General features: G+C 44.0%; 3 protein-coding genes across 10 annotated transcripts in view; 1 reads left to right on the top strand and 2 right to left on the bottom strand.

Annotated features, from left to right (window-relative positions):
• Window positions 1-11,430, bottom strand: part of atp8a2 (ATPase phospholipid transporting 8A2) — a 55,963-nt gene extending 44,533 nt beyond the window's left edge. The window contains exons 1-3 of one of the 7 annotated variants that reach the window (XM_034706195.1): window positions 11,236-11,430; window positions 9,393-9,604; window positions 1,355-1,499 (exon numbers count right to left, since the gene is read on the bottom strand). In XM_034706195.1, the coding sequence (XP_034562086.1) occupies window positions 1,355-1,499; window positions 9,393-9,435 (188 nt within the window). In that variant the 5' untranslated portion in view covers window positions 9,436-9,604; window positions 11,236-11,430. Of the gene's footprint in view, window positions 1-1,354; window positions 1,533-1,671; window positions 2,179-2,244; window positions 2,528-9,392; window positions 9,682-11,235 lie in introns of those variants that run through there. The other 6 variants (XM_034706193.1, XM_034706194.1, XM_034706197.1 and 3 more) reach the window with 6 other exon arrangements.
• Window positions 11,431-11,474: 44 nt separating this feature from the next.
• Window positions 11,475-17,217, bottom strand: rnf6 (ring finger protein (C3H2C3 type) 6). 2 transcript variants are annotated; one of them, XM_034706201.1, is made up of 4 exons: window positions 17,089-17,217; window positions 15,888-16,043; window positions 15,555-15,716; window positions 11,475-15,159 (listed from the first exon to the last, which is right to left on the bottom strand). In XM_034706201.1, exons 2-4 carry the CDS (start codon window positions 16,027-16,029, stop codon window positions 13,310-13,312), a joined length of 2,154 nt encoding a protein of 717 aa, XP_034562092.1. In that variant the 5' UTR covers window positions 16,030-16,043; window positions 17,089-17,217; the 3' UTR covers window positions 11,475-13,309. The 2 variants fall into 2 exon arrangements, with proteins under 2 accessions (XP_034562092.1, XP_034562093.1); XM_034706202.1 differs by having other exon boundaries at window positions 12,362-15,159; window positions 17,086-17,205.
• Window positions 17,218-18,397: 1,180 nt separating this feature from the next.
• On the top strand, window positions 18,398-26,321 carry cdk8 (cyclin-dependent kinase 8). Its single transcript, XM_034706203.1, has 13 exons — window positions 18,398-18,879; window positions 20,262-20,337; window positions 20,643-20,753; window positions 21,560-21,700; window positions 22,349-22,406; window positions 22,488-22,619; window positions 22,743-22,886; window positions 23,606-23,675; window positions 23,831-23,903; window positions 23,999-24,096; window positions 24,191-24,269; window positions 24,893-25,051; window positions 25,310-26,321. Exons 1-13 carry the CDS (start codon window positions 18,752-18,754, stop codon window positions 25,433-25,435), a joined length of 1,395 nt encoding a protein of 464 aa, XP_034562094.1. The 5' UTR covers window positions 18,398-18,751; the 3' UTR covers window positions 25,436-26,321.
• Window positions 26,322-26,458: the final 137 nt, after the last annotated feature.

The following is a 26,458-nucleotide window of genomic DNA, read 5'->3' as shown; positions in this document are numbered from 1 at the left end:
GAAATTAAATCTCCGGGAAATAATGGCACTCGAGTGAATGTCAAACAACAAACAACAAACCTTTAACACACAGCAACATGACCCTAATGTGGCCGATGGCGCCGGGTTTAGTTTGTAAATAGAAACAATCGGTAAACACAACAATTGAATTACCATTACGGTGATTCAAACTCTAAATCTGGTCTCTGCAACCTGGATTCACAATCACAACCAAGGACATCAAATATGGCAGCTGGGTTAATGTTGATAAAAGAGACTCCTCTACAACATTAAGCGACGTTTGGTCCCATCTGTTACCCTGTCTGTGACGGTTCCACCTGACCCACAGAGAGTTCACTCAGGGGGTCCCTGCTGAACCTGAGGAGATGCCTGAAATAATGATCAATCTGAAGAATATAAATCACACGTCCTGCATGTAACTGCAGTCAAACTAATCAAATCAGAAGACTTCTACTCTCAGTGAAGTTTCCTCCATGAAGACCTCTCTCAGGTCGTCAAACACAGAACAGACCTTTGACAAAATCAACACCGCTGAGGTGCTTTCTGTAATTTATGTAAACAAATGTACGTGTAGTTACTTTACTTTCATTGGCAGCGTTAAATATTTATGAGGTCATATTGATTAAGTAACACGGTCATGTAAAGCAGTTAAGTCAAGCGCTCTTCCACTCATGTCCTGATGTTGACTTCAGGCTGTGACATACAGTATGTCAGCACAGTAAATAATCACTCAATAGGTGAGTTATTAAATATGATCATCGATAGTTTAACCTTCAGACCGACTGTAAGTAGAGAACTAAAGTCTCACTTTCACTTGAGATCTAAGGACAAACTGGGTACACTTAACAGGGAGAAAGAAGAAAACTCAGAGGTCCAAAGTCTACATGTCGCACATGCTGGGAAAAATCATACAGGCAGTAATGTCCTTCAACTTAATGACATGTGTGTAAAGTCCCTCTGAGCAAACATCCACAAAGCAGGAATGCCTTTTTGCAAGAAGTTAAATATGTACAAGCTAACCCTCAACTCTGACCCTCATGGAATGGGGCTCCAGGTTTAATGATAAACTATGATCAGGAGAGCTTGTCAGCTTCAGAGTAAACACCTGACCATTCAAAAGTATCTGACAAATTGGTTCAGTGTTTCAGATTTCTTCAGATATGATTGAATTGATTTGATTTGATCAGTCACTACTGCAGGTTTGTTGAGCTGTACTTTTTCTGCTGCCTGTTCATCCAGCAGGCTAATATTTAACTTTCAGTGAACACCCATCGAGAAAATCCCTGCACACAAGCCATAAAACATGCATCACACTAAACGTACAAAGACTATAAAAGTCCAGGAAGAGACCTACCTGACATGGTTGTCGCAGAACTTGGTAACCTGGGGCCCGTTGAGCAGCACCGTCCGCGCCGAGGCGTCTATGGGATCCGCCTGGGAAGTGGTCCCGGACATCTCATCATCTGCCTTGCGGTAACCGGAGGACGAGCAAGCAGGTCCTGCACCGTTGGATTGATGGGAGAGAGGCGAGGCTGAGTGATTGTGAGTGAGAGACAGTGAGACAGAGATAGAGTGAGTGAGAGGGAGGGGAGGGGAGGGGAGGGAGGGGAAACAGAAACATAGACGGGAGACGTGGTTTACAGTTCAACAGCGAAGGCGACCAATTAGTACCAGAGACTACTGTATGCTGATGTATGCTGAAGCTGGAGGGGTCGATTCAATGACGTTTTCCGGTATAAACTCCCCTTGTCTGTCAGTATTATTATGCAGGTACCGTCAATGCACACACGCGACGCCCACGGGACCCCCAGCGTATAATGGATGTGCTGAGGGATGCACAATGGCGAACAAACACACCGGGTTCGTCTGTCCTATCAGCGCGTCAACGTGTCCACATGTCACACAGATATGAGCCGGCGCACATCGTGGATGTCACAAAGCTGCAGGAACGAATCAACCCCAAGAAAAAAAAGTGACAGAAGAGGATGCAACACGCGTCTCCTGCAGACTCCCTGCCTCTCCTCCCCGCCTGCCTGGCTTTGTCATCTCCAACCATTTTCAAGCGTCGTGATCTGCGCTCATTCACCCCCACATGAGCGCCGGGAGCGGGACTCTTTCTACCCTCGAGTGCGCCTCATACTGGGATTATATGAGTGGTTCTGCAAGGGCACCGTGGGGAAGTGAGAGCAATGCAAACAGGTCTGGACGCCACAGTTTACTCAGCTGGTCTAACAACGTGCAAACCTGGGCGAGGACAGATGCAGCAGCACGCCCGTGCCTCCTCGTCCCTCCTTCGGTCGTGCTGAATAGAAAGCTCCCGGTCCCGGTAATAGTTCCTGGCCCGCCAAGCTCCACTGCAGTGTCATCTGGCCCCCTGCCGCCTCGGGAAGTCTTTTTATTGGACTCGAATTGGACGATCTCCCCCCTCCAGCTTGATGCTGAGCAGCTCGCACTGCTGCCAGTCCAGACAACAAGAGGAAGCCATATGGAGCTCCTTCAGGGCTGCGGAGGGGCAAAACCAGGGCTCCGCTTTTAAAGGGCCAGACGCCTCATATCGCCTTAAGGTTGTGGTCGGACACAGATGGGTCAAATGACAGGCCTGAGGCAAAACCATCCATCAGGAGATCACTTCTTGTCGTTTCCCTCCACTGTGATGTCTGTGCAACAGCACTGTGCACCAGCTAGGCTACAGGTTTCTGCCCCTCATGTCTTTCTCGTTAGTCTGCATGTGTCCAGATAGTTTAGGTATTATAGGCTACTGCAACCCCAGCCATGCAAAATAGTTCTTTATGTATCTGGTGGGCCAGGCCTACACTCAGAATCCTCTTTTGAAACTTTTTACACAAGTCCTTAAGGTTGGTGTGTTATTCACAATGAACACACAGTGACATTAACAGTATATAATCATTCCTTCCTCACTGTACAAGTTCAATGTCATTATTGTTAGTGTGGTCTAGCAGTTCCTTAAGATCTGCGGTGTGTCTGTCTGAGCGTAAGTCTGTGAGCGAAAACAACAACAGCCTAATTGCATGAATAATTTAGGAAAGAATATGCGCTGCCAGGCGTTGGCTGATTGAATTTCCACGATCACAAAAGTCTATTTCTGAAGCACCACATTCCTACAGTAGATGGACAGCCCTCTCCCTTCATCAATAACCAAACTTAGGGTAATATCATTATATTCCACTCAAGCTGTTGTGCTAAAGTAGGCAAGGAGTTGTAAAATGACCCAGACATAAGCCAGTCAGGCTTATCTACAGGATATCATCAGTCTCCCACTTTTCCACTGACAGAGACATTAAGGTGGTTTTTTGCATGAAAAAAGTCCCAATAATTACATAATGTTCTAAGTGCAGCTGAAGGGTATTAGAAGGAGAGGCATTTCTTTGCGTTGAGCCTTTCTTGTTTCCTTGAGAGTTTAAGAGCTGAGTTCAGTGCGATTCCAAACAGCACCAGAGTTTCTGCACGAAGCAGAGAGCAAGGGTCAAAGTCTACCCAAGCAAAATGATAATAAGCAGCCTATCTCTCATCTCTTTATCTGTGACCAGGCTATCACCTCCAGATCTAACAGAGCTGCAAGTCAGATTCACAGCTCAGCAGGGCAAACACCGCTGGGGTCAGTCCAGATAACGTGAGGTTGTTAGGAAATGATTCTGGATGATACAAGGTTAAAGGTAGTGGAGGTTAAAGCTCATTATTACAGCTAATGTCATCTTGAGTCCTCTCTGAAAACCTCTCTCTCCCTCGTTGCTTATTTCCTCGGTCTTTTACCTCAACCTTTCAACCTCTCTACACTCTGCCTTTATAAAGCAGATCAATAACAGCTTTCTCAGCAGCCCACTTCAGCTCTGATTCATTTCTGAAGAGATCAATGCCTCACTTACTCATCTCTGATGGAGTAGAGGCGCAGTCACCTCCGTAACTCATTACTGATGCACCACCGATGAGTCAGCAGCAAACCCCAACAGAGCACAGCCAGGTCAATTACACATGAAGCACCTAGGGCAGCTGGACAGGTACCACAGGCCTGAAAACCTGCAGCCAGGAAAGGTAAGGCTGAAATGATCCATCCTCAGAAAACACTCAGACTGAACACTCTGCTGCCACCAGAACACCAAAACAATCTCATGCATGGACTAAACAAACCTCTACACCATACTTCTACTGGATACCTGCTATGAGAAGCACACATGTTTCACGCAGCAAGCAGATAAAATCACCTGTTCACATTTAAATCCATCATACATGTTTTTATTGAAGCCGTCGCTCATCCCGGCTGAGCTTCATAACGTCTCCATATGGAGTATTACCTTTGCTTTTGGGATTGAGCCTGAGCTGCCCTGGCCTGGAACCAAAGTTTCACCGTTGAAAAGCTAACTAGGCTACTGAATAATGGATAGCACCAGGCTGCATAATTCATCTACATTTTCCAGTATGGCAGAGCATACTTCACCAGACATTATGCTTTGGTGCCGCTTCAATCGAGAACCCGCTCACATGTCATCCACTGTCATGGTGTCTCCCTCGATGGCTGTGTCTGTTAGTACAGCTGCCAGTATTGTGGTCTAGATGGCTCAGATGCCCCAGCCTCAGTTGCTTACAGGTTTGATTGAAATCATGTCAAAAATAGAAACATCTTGCAAACACAAAGCTCAGAGCTGAAATGTGCCAGTATGGAAATAGAAACTAATCATAACAGCAGTTAAAGTAGAATAGCTACAATTATCCCCAGCTGTCGGAGCGATCCCGCCCCCACACGCCGCACTGAGGACATTTACTCTGGCTGTTTCAATATTTTTGTTACATGAATAACTGTCAAAACATTTAGATGCAATTGCACTTGAGCTGCTCAATGTGCATGACAAATCAGAGTGTAATATGCATATCTTATCCCTGCTCATTCTGCCTTCTTCCCTCAGCAACATGGCTGCAAAGTTACAGAGTCAGTGCCTTCAAAGAGCAAGGTCCCCAGGATTAAATCCTCTTACAGCCACAGGCCCTGTCCAATGCTCCTGACCTCAACACTAAACCACAGCTACTGCACTCATTTCACTTAAGAAAGCTTTACCAACACAGTGTCTTCTGCCTGGTTGACCCCTGCATCCCATGGCTGTCCCGGTCTCCTAGGTGACCTGCAGGCCCTATTCTCAGATCCAAGTGGACCGAGTCTCGTGTGCTCCAATTTGGCCCATGTGCCACTGTAACAGAGAAGGACGTAAGGCAAGAAAGCCTCTTACGAGCCAAGAGAGCGAGCACGATAATCCCCTCTATGTCTGCACTGCAACTTCACCTGCCCCTAATCCATAACCAGGTTATCCTACAGGTGAGACTGCAACAGGCACACAAACACACATGTATGTATTTCCACAGGTACACACACACACACACACACACACACACACACACACACACACACACACACACACACACACACACACACACACACACACACACACACACACACACACACACATTGACAATGCATTACACTCTCTCCCACACATACTCTTGATGCAAGGCCCCAACATGCAGCTGCTCCCTTTAACCCTACTCCCATGGCAGTCACTTTCCTCAGACATCATGCTCAGGAAGGGAAGTACACTCGATCCTATCATGTTTATCTGCCTTTGCAACTTGTGTTGGGGAGGAAAAGGCTTTATTATCTCACCACTTCCAGATTATGCATCAACTGTTACCACAAGGGCCAGTAAAATACCAAGGGACTGGGCGTCAGATATTAAGTAAAACACTACACAGTGGAAATATTCTGAGCTGTTACTGTTAGCTACTGCAGAGTAAGCTTGGTAGCTTGCTAACTAAGTATGCTTTGCTAACAGTTTGCTGACATCAACAAAAAACAAGAGAACGGAAAAAGCATAGATTCCTTGCTGAGAGTACCATTAGCAGAAATGTAGGCCTTTCCTCTTGGATCATGTAGCATTATATAACTCCAGTGTTAGCCAAGGGGTGGTTGAATGCTCAGTGAGCTGGTAGCTACTGACTCAACTTGATATGCTGTTTAACTTGTAATAAAGGTCCTTTGTCTTTTCAGGTGGTGAACAACCAGGAAGTGGTGAATCCATATTGATTTTATAGATTTATATTTATGCAACATGCAATCTGGGACACGGCAGTACAATATCTAATAGCATTTGAGTGTCTGAGAAAAATGGATGCCATGTCTGGTCAATGCCCCCCTTTAAATCAGCTCCTTGTTACTAATGCCTCATACATACATGCAGCAGCGACCATGTGCATGCTCTATTAAGGCATGCCATGTCCAAACATGCATGTGTCATATTCTAAAGCATGCAAATGTATGAACATCTGACCCCAGTGCATATCCATTGGGGCTATTCAGTATGGTCTTATATGAGTGTTCATCCTGCTATCTACAAGCACATGCAGTGAGAGGGTTAATTCCTGTTCAGCATTCACCACTCCAGGCCCCAAGGAGCTACAGATGATTGTGTTCAGGGTCCACAGCAGGGACATCATGTCATACCCTTTCAGACAAGAACCAAAGACTCTCTCTTGTTAAACATTGTAGCTCTTGAGGGCCGGGGGTTTGGAGGCACCTGCTCCTAGCTATTGCGCATGGCCACATGCACCTCAGGACTCCGGACACAAATGGGGCGTCAATCCAGTCTAATTCGAGCAAACTCACTTTTGTCAAACCTGTCTGTGAGGCAGGCGCGCATGGTAGCGCTGGCGCCCTGGCCTGGGTCCTGCAGTTCAGAAGCCTCCTGCCTAATGGTGGTCAACACTAACTGCTCTGTGGGCGCCAGAGGGGCCGGGCAGGAGAAAACAACACACACAAGACAACAAGTCAATAAACACATACGGCACACAACACATCTATGTGTCAATAATTGAACTGTAAATGTGTTTTAATGTGCCTGAAACCAGAAGCATCATCAGTGAGATGACAGTCATGCCTACAAATGAAGATGTAGGCCTGATGAGTTGCAGACAGATGGAGTTTTGTAGCCTGCCCAGGAGCGCCCCCTTGTGTTCAGCTCATGTAAATACCATATTGCTGCGGTTTATAAGGCCTCTTGCTATCTACCAAAGTGCATCTTTAGTCGCTTGGCAGCCATGACAACCAGTCATTATCTTCTCCAAACAGATGTTTTGTTGACGGTTCAGCTGTATGACTCTCACAGAGCAGACACACTTAAGCTCACACAGGATTCAAGACATCCTACCAACCTGCAGGTGTCTTAGCCTGGCTTCATTATGCAACATTAAACTAGAATATTCTTCTGCAAGATGAAGAGCTTTCTTTGCTTTCGTGTGTACAAAGGTGCATTCAGAAACACAAAGAAGACTGAAATGTTAGTAAGGATTTATATCCCTCAATATTTAATATCAAAAGTATAAAAATGATTACTGTGTGTGATTGTGTCTGAGAGTGTGTGAGTGATTGTGACAGATTGTCAGCTGCCGGCGTCATCAGCAGGGATGTGGCAGCTCACTAATTGGAGCAAAGAATGAAGAGGTCAAGCTCTAAGAGATTACAGTGAAGACAACATAGAGAATCCCGGCAGGAACACACCGGCGGACAGTCACACTGCAGTCCAGCTTCACATCCGTCCTGTAATTTAAATGTAACAATAGGAAACACTGTCACACAGCTTCTGAACACTATGAAGCACCAAACTGTCCACTAACGCCACTAAAAAGCCAACAAGAGGATAACTAGTGAAGCTCAAAATTTAAACTTTGCACACGGCTAATTCCATATCACCACGGCAGTGTGACAACATGATCTGGATTTCTATTCAAACAAAAAATATGGATAAAAGTAAGGCTTGAGTACCTCTTTGGCGATATACTGCCACATTCATTAACTTCTACAATTAGGGACCAGAGCTGAACCCCTTTAACCTTTGACCTTCAGGGAAAGATGTGCTGCTTCACAGTTAAAAGTTTATTTTTTTTCCCCACAACAGATAAATAACTGGGAAACACCGGCCTGAAGACAGCGCGGCCCAGTTGGCGCTCATCTCTGCTCTGAGTGTGCCCTGCTTTCTATTTCTGGAAGCTGCATGATGCATGTAGCCACAGACATACTCGCACAACAGCAAAGCAGCTGGACAATGTGTGGCAGTCACGATTAAAAAGCCACTAGAAGGGCCAAACACATAATACGCTCTTCCGGTACAATCTACTCCAATGTCAATGTGAAATCATCCAATGCAGCATCATCATGCTGTAACATCCCCCTCCTCTCTGCAGATCCCACTGTGGAAAAAGGCTCTGTAGCTCTGTCTGTGTTCACTACTTATGTAACTATATGTGAAGAGTTAATTTGCAAAAACAGATATCTCCATTTTTATACATTTTCAAAAAACATGTTTCCTTTTAATATACATTTTTAATAAAGTTAAATTTTTAAGATACCGCTAGTTAGTAATGTCATTTTGTCTTAGTAAAAGCCACCCAATTTCAATTGATTGATAATACCTAAAGCTAGTAATAGAAAAAAATGTGCTTTTTGAAACATTTAAAAAAAATGTAAATGAGTTGACTGTTTTTGCAAATGAACTCTTCATATATATTTATTTGTTGCTATATACAGTATACATGTTACTATACTACATGTTCATTCAAGTTTCAGGCCCAAGCAACACATTTCAACACACGTGTGTGAAAAAATGTTGGGATGGAATTACAGACTTAAGATATTGATGAGACTAAAGAAGAGACTTCTCTGGACAGGCTCAGAATAAAGTGCGCGCTGTAGACGTCACGTGGTTTTTTAAGTCGACCAGGTAATAGGCTGTTCCGTTCCTCGACTGATATGTGGGGGCTTGGGACAGAATTAAAAATAACTTACAGACCTTTGACATGAAACAAAATAAAAGCACATAAGCTCACATTTTAAAAACACCCTCATAGGGAAGAATCAGGACGGTCTAAATACAAGCGGCATATGCATCAATATTATATAATACCTAATGATGCCATGGGAAATTCACAGCACAGTCCATTTGAGGTCACAGAACACATCTACATTCGTCCTGCTATGAATCTAAAGGGTATCTTTTCGTGATGTTAAGGTGTAAAAACATGCGGCGCTGCCTTTAACAGACACCTGCAGTCTACTTGTCCTTGCATCCCCTAACGGTGCCAAAAACTGAGCGGGGCAGGAGGATAAACACCGGCACGGAGAGTCACCCCACATGCATGCCGCAGTGATAATACAGATCCCCGTTATTATGCCAAGCACATATCAAATACGCACTCTCATACACAGGCCGCTATATCCTCTATGAGCCCAGGCCTTTATGAGCACATTGGTAAACAGGGTTTTTCAGGGACAGGTCACGAATAAATGGATCCCCTGTGGAGCGACGATTACATAGGTCTGTTTTTAAAAGGTTTACCTCCCTCGCTGTGTATCTTCTTGGCTCTCCGGTTGAAATACATCTTGCTGGAGGTGAACGAGCGTCAGTGAGGCTGGGACGAGGAGGCCGGAGCGGTGGCATGCTCATCGCTCACCGACAGAGCGGGGGAACGCTGCTACGGGACCAGGACCAGGCCGCGGTGGCTTCTGCTGCTGCTGCTGTCCGGGGTTCATTTTCTCTCGGCCGGACCGCTTCGGTTAATGCAGGAGAGAGAGCGTCAGCCAGCGTCAATACAGACCAGATTACAATGAGAGACTTCCGGTTATTCCTTTCAAAATAATGCACATGAAAAAAACTCAGGGATTAGTGTTTATAGCGGGTTAATGTAAAATAGATATAATTAAACTATCAAAATATAAGTTACCTAATCAGGGCGAACAAAAAAAAATATATAGTACATACTTTATAACAGTTATGGTGTATTATAAAGAAGCCCTAAGCAGTCATGAATCCATCCATACATTATATTGTCCATTATATTTAAAGGGAACAAACGTGGTTCTCTCATTTTTACTCAATCGTGTGTCCCATTACCTTGAAACTACAAATATTGTTTGATCATTAAACATTTCTACAGGCTCGTCACTGTGATAGGTCAGACCACGACATGGCCACATATTACCAACACCTATGGAATAAGTTCAGCCCATTTCTATGTTTGTAATAAATAAACAAGGGTTAGTATAGATCCAAAACCAAATATCACCAAAGCTGTCTTAGTGTCACTATTACACTATTAGATAACTAATTTGTTGTGCTTTTTGAGATAATTGCAATGTTATTTTTTATGAAGTTAGAGCAAAATGTTAAAATGGGGCCACAAAACCATGATCAAAAACTATCCAAAATAAATAACGCATAGCTCTATATCTTGATGGAAGTGATACATCTTTAACTATAGTATAACTTTTTCTCCATCACCACTGTCTCATCAAGAGCACATTAAAACAGATCTGAAAAAATAGTTTTTTTATATAAGTGAGTCACAGATAAAAACTATCAGGGACTTTTAAGAAATCAATAACTTCTGTGTGTCATTTGTAGAGCAAATGGATCAAGTGCAAGCCTAATCATTTTTCAGTTTCATTCCATTGTAATCAATACATCTGTTGGTTTTAAACTACTCATAGGACAAATTAAGAGAAAGTCAACTTGGACTAGGACTGTTATGGCATTTTGAAATAATCTCTGAAATTTCCAAGATGTTTTATGTATTAGTTGAGGAAAAAGGTTATTTTTTTTAATAGATTAACACAAAATAACTGCTATTATTAAGCACACATGGAAGCTAAACTTGAATGTTTCTATGAAATATATGTGAACCTTTATTTCGAAGAGAAGCTGTCAACTACTGCTCTCGTCCTCTTCTTGGCTTTACAACCGGGTGCTCGTTCAGGGGAGCTGCGGGGCCGCGCATTGATGGTGCGATGAGTTGCGTGCTCGTGCCCCTCTCTTGACGCAAAATGCTTTTCCAACATTATGTTTCACAACTTGCCATTATTTAAACGGAGAGGACTCTTTGTTGTTTGAAGTTTATCATGTAAAATATTGTAAAGATTTTTTTTTTTTTAATTGTTTGTTTTTGACTGAAAGATATCTCAACAGAAATGCTTATGTCTAAATGTAGCCTTCAAATTACCGGTGGAGGTATTAATAAAAAAACAGGAGCTACCATTATAGGAGGGGGGTAATAGTATTCAGAATATAGTCAATGCGTCATTTTGTGACAGTAGAGCATTTTCTTATTATAAATACAGCAGCACATTCATTGATAGCATTGCCTTAACTTGTTTGCTTCAAAAGAATAGTGTTTAAAACTCACCCAAAAGGCCTCAATGTTCCCAAAACGTTGTAAGACACCTTAACAATAACTTCTGGACAATAATTTAATGTCTAGTATGTTCAAGTATGCATTTTGCCTAAGTCTAACTAACACTATCTTGTTGTCGTTTGCGCCCGTCAGCTGTTGATGTCTGTAAATCAACGTCCACGCGCTCAGCGCTGTCAGTGGCGCATGCGCACACACTACGTATGATCCCATAAAGACAAGATTTCCAGGCATAACAAAGCTGCATTTTATTCCATTGTTAAGGAGCAAAGAAGAAAACCCATATCTTCATTTTATTACATAGTAACATATGTCTTAACTGTTTCATTTACTCATCACATTGTAACATAATACATATTCATATTTCAAAAGTTGATTCCCATCTTATTAAATAGGAACAGAATAAATATTCACTTCTAAACCGATTGGCCACAACCCTCTTCGGGTCTTTCAAGTGGACATCAGTTTAACATAAGCTCTCTGAAAACCAGGTTTTGGGACACTGGGTCTTTCCTTCAGCACCCTAACAATCTCACATGCACACACAATTACCCCCCCCCCCACCCTCAAAAAGAAAATCACTTATCCCACTCTCACCCATTCTGACATATACTGCATTATTCCTGCAGTTGCATTTGTGACATGTAATCTGCAGAGATGTTGTAGCTCCTGTTTAGTGTTGTTGATGCACAAAGTGACCCTGGTGGCAACACACTGACAGTGGTCGAGCTCAATGATCATCCTATGCTACACTATAAATACCAATATCTGTGCATGTTATGTAAAAACAACCAGAGAGCAAGCAGGAGTATATTAATTACACTGCCTCATTCAGAGCCCGTGACTGGAGCTGAAATAGACTGTGACCATTGCACTGAAATTAAAAAATAATTCTCAATTTAACTAAACTGGCTGCAGCATGTTCCAGCTCCTGTCTGATGACGGAGTTCAGAGTTGGCTGGAATCTGCAAAAACTTAAAACATTTTTAACACAAAGTTTAAGGTTTTTGCTCGGCAGACATAACAAGCTAACTAAGCTAGATTACTTTGTGCAATAAATCCCAGAGGACCGGGAAGGTATGGATCTGAAAAAGCAACAGGAACCAAGTGGAAACATTGATTTCAGGGTAAACAAAGCTTTGTTTTTTAAAGTGAAGATGACAATCAGGCATTACAACGTAAACAACAATGAACAGTAAAACAAACAATACTGTCTCTTCTTTCTGTATTGCACAACTCATACTAAATTACACCTCTGAATTCCTGATTATCACATGCCTTCAGCATTTCATCTGATTTGCGACGGTAACATGGGAAATTATTTTGAGTGGCTGGTTTTAGTTGATAACTCTCATGGATGAATTCTGTATTGCAATAAAATATGACAAGTGTATGATGAGGCTCAATAAACAAACAATAATAAATGTACAGAATAAAACTTACTTCAAATTAAACACGTAGCTCAAACACATCCCACTTAATCAAATATTTAAGGGACACTTTAAAATGGATGTCGAAGCTTTAAAACGGTGAATAAAATAACTGAAAGAATCTTTCTTCCACTCTAAACAATCTGCATCTAAGGAGCGCCTTGGTTCAAAACCCTTAATTACAAGCAGTGATGGATTATTTACAGTTTAGGAATAATAAATCAAGTCTAGAAGGGATTAGTGTAGTCCAGCTGTGACAAAGAGACGTCACATGTAACGGACATCAAAGCGTTTAAGTGAGACAAGTCAGCAGCGGCTACAGGAGCTCCTTAAGCATTAATGCCTTCCCGTTGTCAGGCGCCTCTGAGGCTTTGTGACAGAGAGCGGTGAAGACGGTTTCAGAAAGAAGAAATAAAACATTAACTTGCTGAAACAAAGAGTCTAAAAAAATAAAGTTTTATTAATTCTCTGCATTTATAGTTTCTTTTTTTTTTTCACTTTTGGTTCATCCTTCCTCAACACTTCAGACATTTTCAAAGAAATTAAACCATGAAGGCGCTATGTACATGCAATTCCCACATGGGTCTGCTCAGTTCAGCCAGCCAGGAACACGATAGATGTATTTTTGAGCAAATAGGTCAGTCATGATGCACAGCCAGAATGGGCTGCCTGCAGATGGGGCAAGTGTTGTTTTCAGAGAGCCAGCGGTCGATGCAGTGGATGTGAAACTCATGAGAGCAGGGTAGGCGGCGCAGCTTGTTGCCTTGGGCATATTCATTGATACAGACGCTGCACGCACGACCCATCTCTCCCTCCAGGCTGGCCTGGCCGTAGGTACGAGTGGATAGATTGTCAATCTGCTCTTTAGTCAGGCCCCTGGGGTGTTCATCGTCCTCTTCATCACTGAGTAAGAAGAAGTGTGCCAGCCGCAGGATGGGTAGAGTACCATTTTCTACCAGGTTGTTGGTGTCTCTGCTGGTGGCCCGACCCTCAGTGGTGCTCACGACCGCTCCGCCATGCCTGGCCTGCCCACTCTGGTCTCCCTCACTCCCGACCAGTCCAGGCCGCTCCTGGTCCGCCCCACCTGTACCAACCTGACCAGCTACGTTCTCATTTGTATGAAGATGACTGGCTGCGTTGGTGTTACTATTTATTCCACCAGCATCTGTGTGGCTAGGTGCGACAGTTTCAGAGTCAGCCTCTGTCTCCATTAGAGAGCTCAGCTCTCCAAATCCAGTCATGATCTGGCGTAAGATAGAGCGCAGAGCAGTGGAGTTGGGCTCGCCCAGGCCTGTCTCACTGATGCGCCTTAGAGGAATCCGGATAGTGCTCACATAGGTGCGGATCCCGGCTCGCTCAGAGCGGGAGATGGTGCGTCTAAATCCACCACTGTCACTTTCAAATGTGACTGTATTCTCAGCAACGCGGGCACGGGAACGTGTCCTGCTGGCGATGCTGTCCCGGTCACGGTTTTCACCAGGTCGGATCCTTCTCACCTGCAGGTCCAACATAATGGTTGGGTGGCGTCGCACCCCTGAACTTCCTGCTCCTGTTGCATGGGAGTCATTCTCACGTTCTCCTGTCTCTACCACTGACTCAGTTTGAGCTGCAGGTTCTGCCACAGTCTCCCTAGTTTCCATGGAAACAGAGCCTGTGCCACTACCTGGCTCAACAGTGTTCAGGCTAGAGCCACTGACACCACTGCTTGATGGTGGACTAGTACTGGCAATGGGTATTCTGTGCAGCGGGGAACGGCTCCGCCTTGATAAGCGGGGTGAGACCACGGCCCCTGCTGCAGCCCTGCGTGCACGCCCGCGTGATCGAGTCCTACTAGCACGCGATTCGTGTCCCACTGTCGGGGCCTGAGACCCAGACTGGGGTGACACACGGGGACAGTCTATAGAAGCAGACGTATGCTCATTAATCTGCTCTACTTCCATGTTCTGGACTTGATGTTGCACAGCTGTAGCTTCATCTAGAGTAGGGTTGGGGACAGTAAGGGGAGGTACTAAAGACTGCAAAGTCCCACCCCTCCTTTGAGCAGCAGCAGGGGAAACTGGTGCAGGAAGTGCTGGGGGGTTCATGGAAAGAGTGGTACTGCTGCTGCGTGTGCGCCGTGTCTGCATCCTCCTGCTGAGGGCTGGCCGTGGGGTTGGGTACGGGGCTGGTCTCGGTGTAGTTGAAGGTCGAGGGTTGGAAAAAGAGGACGCCGTGCGTATTGAAGGTGGCGTTGTGTTTGGGCCAGGCACCGGAACCTCTGCAGTGTCCGCAGTTTCATTATGCTCGCCTGGCTCTGGCTGATCGTGGTTGATGTTGATTTCCAGGCTAAAGCGGAATTCTCCACTGTTAGGGTTTGTCCTGCTGACAGCACGCCATGTTTGGTTGCCGCTCTGCCCACTGCGAGTGGCATTACCGGTGCGTCTGAAAGTGTTCAGCCACTCTAGTAATGAATCACCATTTGAAGTTTCTGCTCCGGGCTCTGTGCCTCCTATGGAAAATGATAAAATGCATTTAAAGAATGTAAACTAACATGCACTCTCACCAAACCCAGTCTCACGTAAATCAGTAAAATCGCACAAGAAGGCGGCAAACCTTGGAGCTCTCCTGTTTCGTTCTTCACTTAAAGCCAGCACCATAGCATTTACTGACAGGCTACACAGACCCACAGTCAGTGTCACCTCATTCAGACCTTTGCAAAGCTGATGACTAACTAAATAAAACAGACTTATTGATTGCTCTGTATGAACGATCCTTTAATTTTACAGTAAATGCTAAGTTTGAATCCATCCTGTCTGAACTCTCATTTAATATTGACACTCATGACAATATTACAAACTAAATTTACAAAGATCAGAATAAAGTCCCTTCCTCTCCCCCTCGTACCTGGCCGTCTTCCTCCAGCACCTCTCTCCTCTCCCTCAGCACTGCTTCCCTGCTGCTCTCCAGCATCAGCAGTCTGCGAGCGCTGCTCAGTACGAGGCTGAGATGACATGCGCTCCTTTGCACCATCCAGACGCTGCCTGAGCTCCTCAGCAGTCACCTCCCCTGTGAAGAACAGAACACTAATGGTGGTTAATGAAGAACTTCTCCTGCTCATACACTGACAGCAAACTTCCTTCATCAAACATTGGTGTTTTACAAACCTCATACGTCTAAAATATATGTGAAGAAAGGCTATATGAGCAGTCAACTCATCAGCTTGTCAGATTGTCTCACCAGGGGTGCCAAGCAGGTTGCTGTCTCTCATTAAGCGATACTCCTCCTCACTCAGTTCATTGATGAAGTGATAGTATGCCTCCTCCCGTCGAAGACGCTCTGCCTGTCTCCGCCGTTCATCTCCCCCACCAGGAGGGTCCATCACCGTGAGAAGTGCTATCAAACAGAAGGGTGATGTGTCAGTGAGAAGTGGAGAATAGATGAATCTACCCAGTGTAATCTTTACATTTACCATTCAGGAACAAAGATAAATCAGGTGACACAAAGCCTCTGCAAGCTCATGTGTCTCTAAGTATGATGCTCAGTCTAAATAGGATGTGATTCTCTTTTGGAAAGATGTTCAATCAACGTTTTGCTCAGATGTATAAGAAGCACTTGCTGGTATTTATAAGAACAAAATAGAGTTTATAGAAATCTACACGCCTGCAGTTACTACTCTACAGCCAAAGAGGCAGTTCAGACAACGCCATCCATTTTCTATCGAAAACTCAGCCAGCAAGAGGCTGAACAGGCTGCCGGCACAGGTACATTTTTGCTGTAAATTCACCCGATTTAAGTGCGACAACTTGCTCACGTCCTTCACTGTGAGGAATAACAAACACACACCCTGATCACCTTATGTGTGTTCACATGAACCAATATAAAAGAGAAGCTACGAAGGCCATGTTGAAGGCTGGGGTATAGGGCAACAAAACTGGCGTTGTCATCCTGGTTAGCCACCAATCACAGGCCTTCTTTCCCTGACCGACATGCCGGGTGTCCAATCACTGCGCTACAGAGGCGGGCCACGGTGAGCTAACGGAGGTCTGCTCCATGTAAACGCAGGGCAAAGAAGGAAAGACAAAGACTCTGATCAGCTTTGTGACATGAATCAATAACTGATGTATTACTGCACGGCGGTGATCGACTGCTACGCTGAAAGTGAAAACACTGAGTTCCATGGAGCTTTCAAGGATAAAAGGAGTCATCTGTATGCGCAGCGCATTAGTTGCTAACCGAGGACTAGCACATTAGCGGGTAGCAGTCCGTCGACACTGGTCTTAGCTGAGTTAGCTGAATCTCCAGCGACCTGAGAGGCTGAATAACTCCTCTCATAAAAACACGAGTAACAGTTTAACGAAGCAGTCAAAGTATCAGCGACACAACACGGAGCCCTAACACAGTTTTACAAGAGATGACAGTGACAGCAGGAACGTACTACCTGACAAAGCAGCGGTAATATGGACGTTTTGCTTTGCTCTCCCTTCACTCTCAAACCAAGATGGGACCAGTGGTGCCACATGACATCGTCCGGTGGAAAACAACCTCTCTGGTTACATTGGTTCCTATGTTACACGAATTCCTTAAAAAGGTGGGCACTACAGGGAGCTTTATCGTAATTGTAAACAATACTTTGATTTCACACCACAATATTTAACAGAGAGTTTACTATCAAAATGGTGTGTGCTTTTTAATGCCCGAAAGTATTATTACTTCCCCCCACTGACAGGATTTCCGTCTTTTACTAACCCAAAACAATGAGTTCATATCTGAAACCAACCATACAAGCCTTTACAAATACCTCAAATAGGTGCAACAAGGAAAACAGATTAAAATAGTAATCTGAGATATATATGACGGATGTTAACATCACAATGTATTACGTTTCATGACTGCGAAACTGCGAATGTTCAGGGTATCTTGCTCATTTGATGTTATATATCTGCATGACTGGTACCCGTAGCCCTAATAAAGCCATGTAACACCCTCATATGTGCATTGTATCAATAACTATTCAATTTATTAATAATAACAATAATAATAATAATTCCAACTCAAATGGATTAATCATGGTCTTTATCAGAGTTAAAATAATTTAAATACTGATTTGAATACAAATCTCCACCTGACCCCTATGTGACCTGTGTGGTCCTTAAAAACGGATAAATTGTTTGGATTCATTTTGATTTGATTTTGATATCTAGCTTTAATTTTTTTGCCCCATAGAACTTTGAAATTATTTTAATAATTTGCACTTATTATTACACAACTTTTTTTCTTATGCACTTGTACTTAACAACAAGACAGAAAGGACACAACAAGACAGTAAGGACAATAAATATAGAAACCTAAAAACTAACCTTAAAAAATCTAAATCTATATAAAAATGTTATCTGTACAAAGAAAGGTATAGAATTACTTTTAAGATATAAATAAATAAGCCAGAGTGCAAATTTTAGTGGATGAATATAATAATAAAACATGTTGTAGAATAAATTACAATATTGCACGTTGTTGTTGAGATATTGCACTGGAAATCAAGGATTGCACATGTATATGATGTATCACAGGAGTCTTACATACCAAAAAATACAGATATCTATTTTCGCAGCTCTCTCGTTTGCTCGACATTGTCACACATTCATATTTTATTTGTACTGTATTTTTTTTTATTCATCACACAGTTTTTGTATGGATATCCACGTGGTCTAATCGGGTGTAATATGTCTATCCATTTTCTTTAGTTCTTTCTCTGCTGCGTTTATGTCTTCACGACGTTTTACGACAGTGCCGTGCGCCAATCCGCCGTCGTTACCGAGTGAAGTGCGTCTCTTTGGAGCAGATACCGGCTGAGAGAAACGCAGCAGCGAAAGAAAGGAAAACATTTAGGGCTGGACTATCTTCGAGCACCGTGCACCCTCTCCGGTACAAACAATCTGACCGAACACTGGATGTGGAAGCTGGGCTGAAAGAAGAAAGGGCCACGCTGGGGAAGGCGACTAGCTGAATATCCAAAACCGAGCTCGTCGGGGAAGCCCAGGTACCTCCCAAGCGACGGTTTTTAAAAGGCAGGAGCGGAGACATCTAACCAAACAGAGGGGAAAATGGACTATGATTTTAAAGTGAAGCTGACCGGCGAAAGAGAGCGAGTGGAGGACCTGTTTGAGTACGAGGGATGCAAAGTGGGAAGAGGCACCTACGGTCATGTGTACAAGGCGAAAAGAAAAGATGGGTGAGTGGATGACCAACAAGGCCTCCAGCAGCCAGTGAACCCTACACAAGCCTATCCCTCCTTCAAACACATCTTTAATATTTACCCCTACAGAGGAGGAAGCATGTTAGAGATGTATACATGTTAGAGAGAATAACAGAGCAGTCTGTTGAACCAGCCCAGACTGTCAGGATGCGGATGGAGCTTAGTGCAGCAGAGTTTAAAGCCCTGACATATGGTCCACCGCTGAGGCTTAGCATTATAGTGTGTGTTGCATTGAAAAATAAAAGCTTTCTCCTGTTTGTTGCTCAGCAGAAGTCATTACATCATTAGGGGAACCAAACTGTATGTGTAGGTAATTGTAGGATGATTGTGCGAGCACCTAATGATGGTCTAAGTCATCCTCTATATGGAGGACAGAGGCTACCTTTATGTGTTAAAGGTAAATATCAGTGCACCATGTTACATCTATCTGCTCTGTATTACTGTTTAAATCCATCTATGTTGTAGACATCTTGTGCATTTAAATATATTTCCTTGCTTTAAAAAATTTAAGAACCCTAAATGCAAGTATGTTGTTGTTGTTGTTTTGCTGTTGAGTTACAAACTCAACACAATCACATATTAACTCTTTTATTGTCACTGCCCTTAGTTTTAACATCATCTCCACACTACTAGTTTGAACACTATTTTGCAGGCATTGTTTTGATGAATAGTAGACCTGATGAGGAAAAGCAGATTGTAATGACATACAGTGACCTGGCTGGAGCTGAACCAAACACACTGGTACACCAGGGCATCTCCACATTCCTTTTTTAAGCTTTTCCTTCTCTTCTTCTTTGTTTTCTGACGTTCTTCATGTCACAGTCTGGTACAGGGGCTGTGCAGAGCTGAAGCAGCCTGAGCTACCATGCTCATACTAGGCCCTTTATGACAGCCGGGACATACTGGCAGCCAGATTCACACAAAAAAGCCCTAAAGTGTTTAAAGATGTTTGTGTTCACTTTAGGAGGGTGCTGTTTATGAGACTCTGTGAGCTAATTTGTGCTGCAGCAGTTGGATGGAGCACTACAGAGGCACAAAGCTTGGGTTTATGAGATGATGTAGGCCAGTGGGGAGGTTGGAAGGGGTTATTCCAGATTCATTCAAGTGAGAGCCAGTCTCTGTGCTCTGTTTGTCCCTCGCCAGCTGCCAGACAGGGCCTGTTTCCTTTCCCCTTCTATTGTTTTGAGCCTCAGAGGTGAGCTTGATTACACAAATCTGGAGGTAATGCAACTCGGCCTCTTCTCAGACTCCCCGTGCCAGCTGCCAAGTGCCCCCCTTTATGATTCGCTACAGACGGCTCTCAGGGGGCTCACAGTCTGCTCTGGTGTTGATATTGCTCTGCTTCTCTGTGTTTGTAGGAAGGATGATAAGGACTACGCCCTCAAGCAGATTGAAGGCACTGGCATCTCCATGTCGGCCTGCAGAGAGATTGCAGTAAGAAATGCTTGGCTTACTTTGTCCCTTTGTTTGGTCTGTCAAAGCCCTCATGCCATTCCTAGGTGGTTTATGGAATGCATGAATCACCTTCACAGGGTTGCTTTTGTTAAGTGAACACTGACTTAAGACAGTAATTAGATACATAAATCACAAATGATGAACACATTGACTTTTTTTATGATAATCAGCAGAGTTATTTCCTCATTTTTTACACTTCATAGATCACTTATGATTACTAGTCCAGCTTTGTTTTGTGTCATTCATGATTTCATGTGGTAGCTGAATGAGTTTGTACTTTGCAGCTGCTGAGGGAGCTGAAGCACCCCAATGTCATCTCCCTGCAGAAGGTTTTCCTGTCACATGCAGACCGTAAAGTATGGCTGCTCTTTGACTACGCCGAGCACGATCTCTGGGTAAAAATGCACCCACAACACACACACACACACACACATACACACACACACACACACACACACACACACACACACACACACACACACACACACACACACACACACACACACACACACACACACACACACATGCATACATGTATACATGTATCAAGCACTACAGCTTTATGGCATAACATATTAAACACATTATCTGCAGAATATTCCAGAATAACTGTGGATGCATGTCTTTATTCCCTGTGGGATTTATTTTCCCTCATATTTTCTGACCAACACATAAACTCTGCAGATTTCCATCATTTACAAGAGCTCAAACAAACATTACTCCTAGTTCATGCTCATAGTTTACATGTGGGTCATATATTATAAATCTGCTGTCTCCTTGTATATTTGTGATCTTCTTTATTATGAGAGGGACTAAAGCACAGACTTTCACAATTGCAGATTTACTCACAGTGTTGATGCATACTCATTCACAAGTCTGCAGTTGTAAGGACGGAGACTGAACATGGTGCTAATTATGCGTGGCACTCTCTCATTAAAACACAAACACCAAGAAGTATTCAACGTTTAATAGTCAAACTGCTGCATCACTGTGGAACCAGAGGCGAGTTGAAATACCATTACTGTCACAAAGCTGCAAAACTCACTTACCATACCGAGGAAGTGGAAACACACGCCATAAACATCAGCCTTACTCACTCTGACGGCAGCATAAACGTACTGTTTCACCGTGTGACTGTAAGAAAAAAAAGACAAAATTATGTATTTAGGTTTTAATTCACTGTTATGTTGTCTCTCTGTAGCACATTATTAAGTTCCACAGAGCCTCCAAGGCCAACAAGAAGCCACTTCAGCTGCCCAGAGGAATGGTCAAGTCTCTGCTCTACCAGATCCTGGATGGCATCCATTACCTCCACGCCAACTGGGTCCTCCACAGAGACCTTGTAAGAGGATTGGGGAGGGAAAGGGGTGGAGAGGACAAGACGGAGGGAGCCAGAGGGGGAAAATATTTAGGTAGAAGGGAAAACAAGGCAGCAGTTGATGAGAGATCAGAAGATTGTTACTGGGCAGAGAATCAGGGAGAGGCATGTGAAGCTGTGCGGCTCTGCGTTGCTTTTAACCACCTGTTTTCACATGTTCCTGTTCTGTCTTGTGAACAGATGTAGTTCTGTCTTGTTCTCCTGATGCACAGACTCCTGTGTTTGAGTTGTTTTGATGAATTATTATGACATTAACACCTAATGTAAGATCATTTTACTTCATGTGAAATGAAGAAGCTTTTTGGTTCTGAAACTTAAAAACAGTACTGTTCACAGATTTCAAATCTTCAGTTCAGACACTACATGATATTTTCTTACTGTCAGAATACACTCTAAATGGTTGGCCTTCTTTCTTTCTTCTGGGTGTAGTGGAATTATTTATCCACTGGAGGGCGATAACAACAAATTGTAATGCCGCACTGTATGCAGGACCAGAGCTCTCCAACTTCACCACATTAATCTGAATGTATCTCTAGTTATCTGTTTCTAGTCAGTGAAATATTTGAGTCTAAAATTATTGACCTTTTGTGGGTTTGTCTCTCATCTTCTTAGAAACCAGCAAACATTTTAGTGATGGGGGAAGGGCCGGAGAGGGGGAGAGTAAAGATTGGTGAGTACGATCTCTACTTCTAAACGTTATTTAAAGTTGAAGTTTTTCAGCACTTCACTGATTACGTTGTCTAATCTTCAGCTGACATGGGGTTTGCCCGACTCTTCAATTCACCGCTGAAGCCTTTAGCCGATCTCGACCCTGTGGTGGTCACTTTCTGGTACAGAGCACCTGAACTACTGCTGGGAGCTCGGCACTACACCAAAGCCATCGGTGCGTTGTCTTTCTCTCCACCATCAATCTGTGCAGCTTCTCTTTCCTGAGTTCATGCCATCAGACGTGCTCACTAATGCAACCTGAGATTAACTTGGTGTCTGCTTCTCCACCATTCTTCAGACATTTGGGCGATTGGCTGCATCTTTGCAGAGCTGCTGACATCTGAGCCAATATTCCACTGTCGCCAGGAAGATATTAAGACCAGTAACCCTTACCACCACGACCAACTGGACCGCATCTTCAATGTCATGGGCTTCCCTGCTGGTGAGGACTCACTGCTGTGAAAACCTGAAGAGAAAACTCTAAAATACGAACGCATAATTCAACACTAAATCACCTGTGCAGCTTGAAAAGAGGATGTGTGTCATGTGACATGAGGGAATCGAGGACCTCTATTGTGTTCAGCTTTATTATACTTAAGGGCCACTGTTGCCTCATCTTTCCTTTCCTCTTCTCCTTCAGGCAGTTTTGTAGTCTAAGGACATCAATCCGCTGACACAGTCGATGAAGCCAAGTCTCAAACATAGAAACTTGTACTTGCAGTGTTACATTTGGGCCTATATTTTCCAGTTCACTTAAGCTGCTTCTGAATACTTTTCTACCCTTCCACCCTCTCTGCTGCTCCGGTTGTGTAATTCCCCAGCCTGTCTGATGGATTTGGTTTTGATTCTCAGGGTGAACTGAGCCTCACAGTAGTCACAATCCCATTGCGGTGTTTTGTAATTAAAGTTCTGGTGTGTTTTTTTTAATCAAAAGGCCTGCACACGGTTGATATTTACACACAGACAGGCTTTATAAAAAAAGAAACAGATGTCAAAACCGAAGCTCAATATGCTGTTGATGTAACAAGAGGCTGTTGTGAGGAAATCACAAGCATCTATGCTTAAAAAGATCCTAATCCAGACCCAACAACCTAAATAATCTGTTCTTGAAGGGAGGGAGGTTGTGACGTGTTGTAATCCGGTCTTTTCCTCATTTGACAGATAAAGACTGGGAGGACATCAAAAAGATGCCAGAGCACTCCACGCTGATGAAAGACTTTAGAAGGAACACGTGAGTCCTCAGAGCACCTATGTCCCAGTTTCTCTCAAAGATCAGAAAGTCAGAAAGCAAAGTGACGTGTCTGCTGTCAGGAACACACAGCTCACACTTACCATGTCATAGCTGAAGGCAGAGTATTGATATAACTCGCTCCCTCTCTATCACAGATACACAAACTGCAGCCTTATAAAGTACATGGAAAAACACAAAGTCAAACCAGACAGCAAAGCATTCCACTTGGTGAGTTCATCCTCCTGTAACAGGAACACTAAATATTACACTTCATTCACAGACATAGAGGAGTGTTGTAATCACGCTGCTTTAATACATTAAAGCTGCAGAAGCTGCTGACCATGGACCCTATCCGAAGAATCACATCCGAGCAGGCCATGCAGGACCCTTACTTTTTGGAGGAGCCTCTGCCTACCTCTGAGTGAGTCACATCTCACACACACACATAGCCCTGAATCCAGTACGTCTATGTTGTGCTTATCCTGATGAGCCTCTTTTGTGTTGTTGTTCTGCAGTGTGTTCGCAGGCTGCCAGATTCCCTATCCAAAGAGGGAGTTCCTAACAGAGGAGGAACCAGAGGACAAGGCAGACAAAGTAAGAACTCCATGTGCTCCCTGACAGTCAATCACAACACTTAGTAATACACACTGATCAGACTCAACATCACGACCACCTGCCTGATAAAGTGTAGGAGGCCCTCTAGTCAATTCTGAAAAGTCCTGACCTAATGAGATCTGGACTCTTCTAGACCTTTGAAGGTGTGCTGTGGTATCTGGCACCAAGACATTAGCAGCAGATCCTTTAAGTCCAGTATGTAACGAGGTGGGGCCTACATGGATCAGACCCAGCAGTCCAGTTCTAAAGTAGCAGTGGACAGGGGTCAGAATGGGCACACTGCAATCCCACATGCAACAACATGCAACCCGTTTGTAGTGATTTTAGATCCATTAGCTGTTTAGTTGAATTGGCCCACAAGTGCCAGCAGCCCTCACTCCCCATGAGCGTCAGCGAGCCTTGGCCACCCATGACCCTGCTTTACTGGTTTTCCTTCCTTGGTCCAGTGACAGGTAGTGATCTCTGCAGAATGGGACAGCACCGCTAGAGCTGCAGTTCAGGAAACACTCTGGCCCGGTCATCTAACCATCACAGTGAACATCATCAGTTCGACCTTACACACACACTGAGATGTGATTTTGTACTTTCTTGTCTCCTGTTAGAAAAACCAGCAACAGCAACAGGGAAACAACCACACAAACGGGGCGGGGCACACTGGTAACCCTGACAACAGCCATGCTCAGGGTCCGCCTTTGAAGAAAGTGCGAGTTGTCCCGCCCACCACTACCTCAGGTGGCCTCATCATGACCTCAGACTACCAGGTAAGTCTCTCTCTCTCTCTCTCTCTCTCTCTCTCTCTCTCTCTCTCTCTCTCTCTCTCTCTCTCTCTCTCTCTCTCTCTCTCTCTCTCTCTCTCTCTCTCTCTCTCTCTACTCTTTGTACCTTATTTACTTGAGTGACCGCTGGAAGATCACATGACTCCTTTATCTCTCTTTCTTGTAATGTTTTAATTCCAAACCAACTTGTAATCCTTTAAAAAAACAGAGGTGATGTAATATCTTGTTTTCTTCCTCCCACAGCGCTCCAATCCACATGCTGCCTACCAGAACCCTGGACCAAGCACATCACTGCCCCAAAGCAGCATGGGATACTCCTCTACCTCCCAACAGCCGCCTCAGTACTCCCACCAGACCCACCGCTACTGAGAACCCCTCCCACACATCCATACATTCAAACACACACACACATACAGCCCTCACCATGCCCACCTGGACGAATGTACTGAGGGATGTGGGGGTGTCCAAGGCTACAAACCCCACCCAACAGAGGGCACCTTCTCTGCAGCAGTCTTTTAGACCTGAGTGACCACACTTAGATAACACACCGTTACCCCCAAGTGTTAGAAAACACTCTACAGAGCAAACCTGACAGGTGAAACAAAGGAGGAGGATGGATATGAGGATCGAGTCCTACTCGTGTCCGTGTTTTGAACCAGCCCAGAGATGATGGATTGGTTTTTGGGGGAAACGTGTTGATTTGTTGTCATCTCATCTCCTCTTCACCTCTTTCCACACCTCCACCTTCACCCCAGCCTTCCTACCGTCAAAGCTTGGAACAGACTGAAAGCTGCTATGTGACTGCCAGCATTGACAGATTCCTTGTCCTCCTGTCTGTCTGTTTGTCTGTCTTTTTGTCTCTCTATCTGTCTGTTAATTTTGTTTGTGAGTATGTGTGGCCCTGTGAGGGCCTCAGCTGAGGACTGAACTAAGCTGCTGTGAAGCATGCTGGGAGGATGCTGAGCTCCCACAGCTGTGGCGTTGAGGGTTTTAATAAAGGACAAAAAAAGAAAGACAAAAAAGATTTTAGTAGTTTATAATTTAATCCGTTTTCATGGGTTTTCGTTTTCATGGCAAGATGGGCGGAGCAGCCTGTGCTGGCTGAGCACTCAGCCACTGTGGGCAAGCCTTACAAACATGACAACAAAACCAATCAATCGCATGGAGGATGGCAGACGGAACATGCATTGTACTGTATTGTATTGAAATATTTTACATGAAGCAAGTATCCTGACAATAAAAGTTGAAACCCTGATATTGTTGATATATATTTGCAGCATGTATGTGTAACCACTCCAGCAGCTTTTAACCCTTTTCACATTTTAATCACTTTTTCTTTATTTTATTTCCCAATTTCTACTTCACTAAGTTAAGCTGCTTAACATTTCTTAG

Source organism: Notolabrus celidotus, chromosome 17 (genome assembly GCF_009762535.1).
Source record: "Notolabrus celidotus isolate fNotCel1 chromosome 17, fNotCel1.pri, whole genome shotgun sequence".
Taxonomy (NCBI): domain Eukaryota; kingdom Metazoa; phylum Chordata; class Actinopteri; order Labriformes; family Labridae; genus Notolabrus; species Notolabrus celidotus.
Note: the sequence above shows the minus strand (reverse complement) of the source record. Positions and strands in the feature narration are given on the sequence as shown.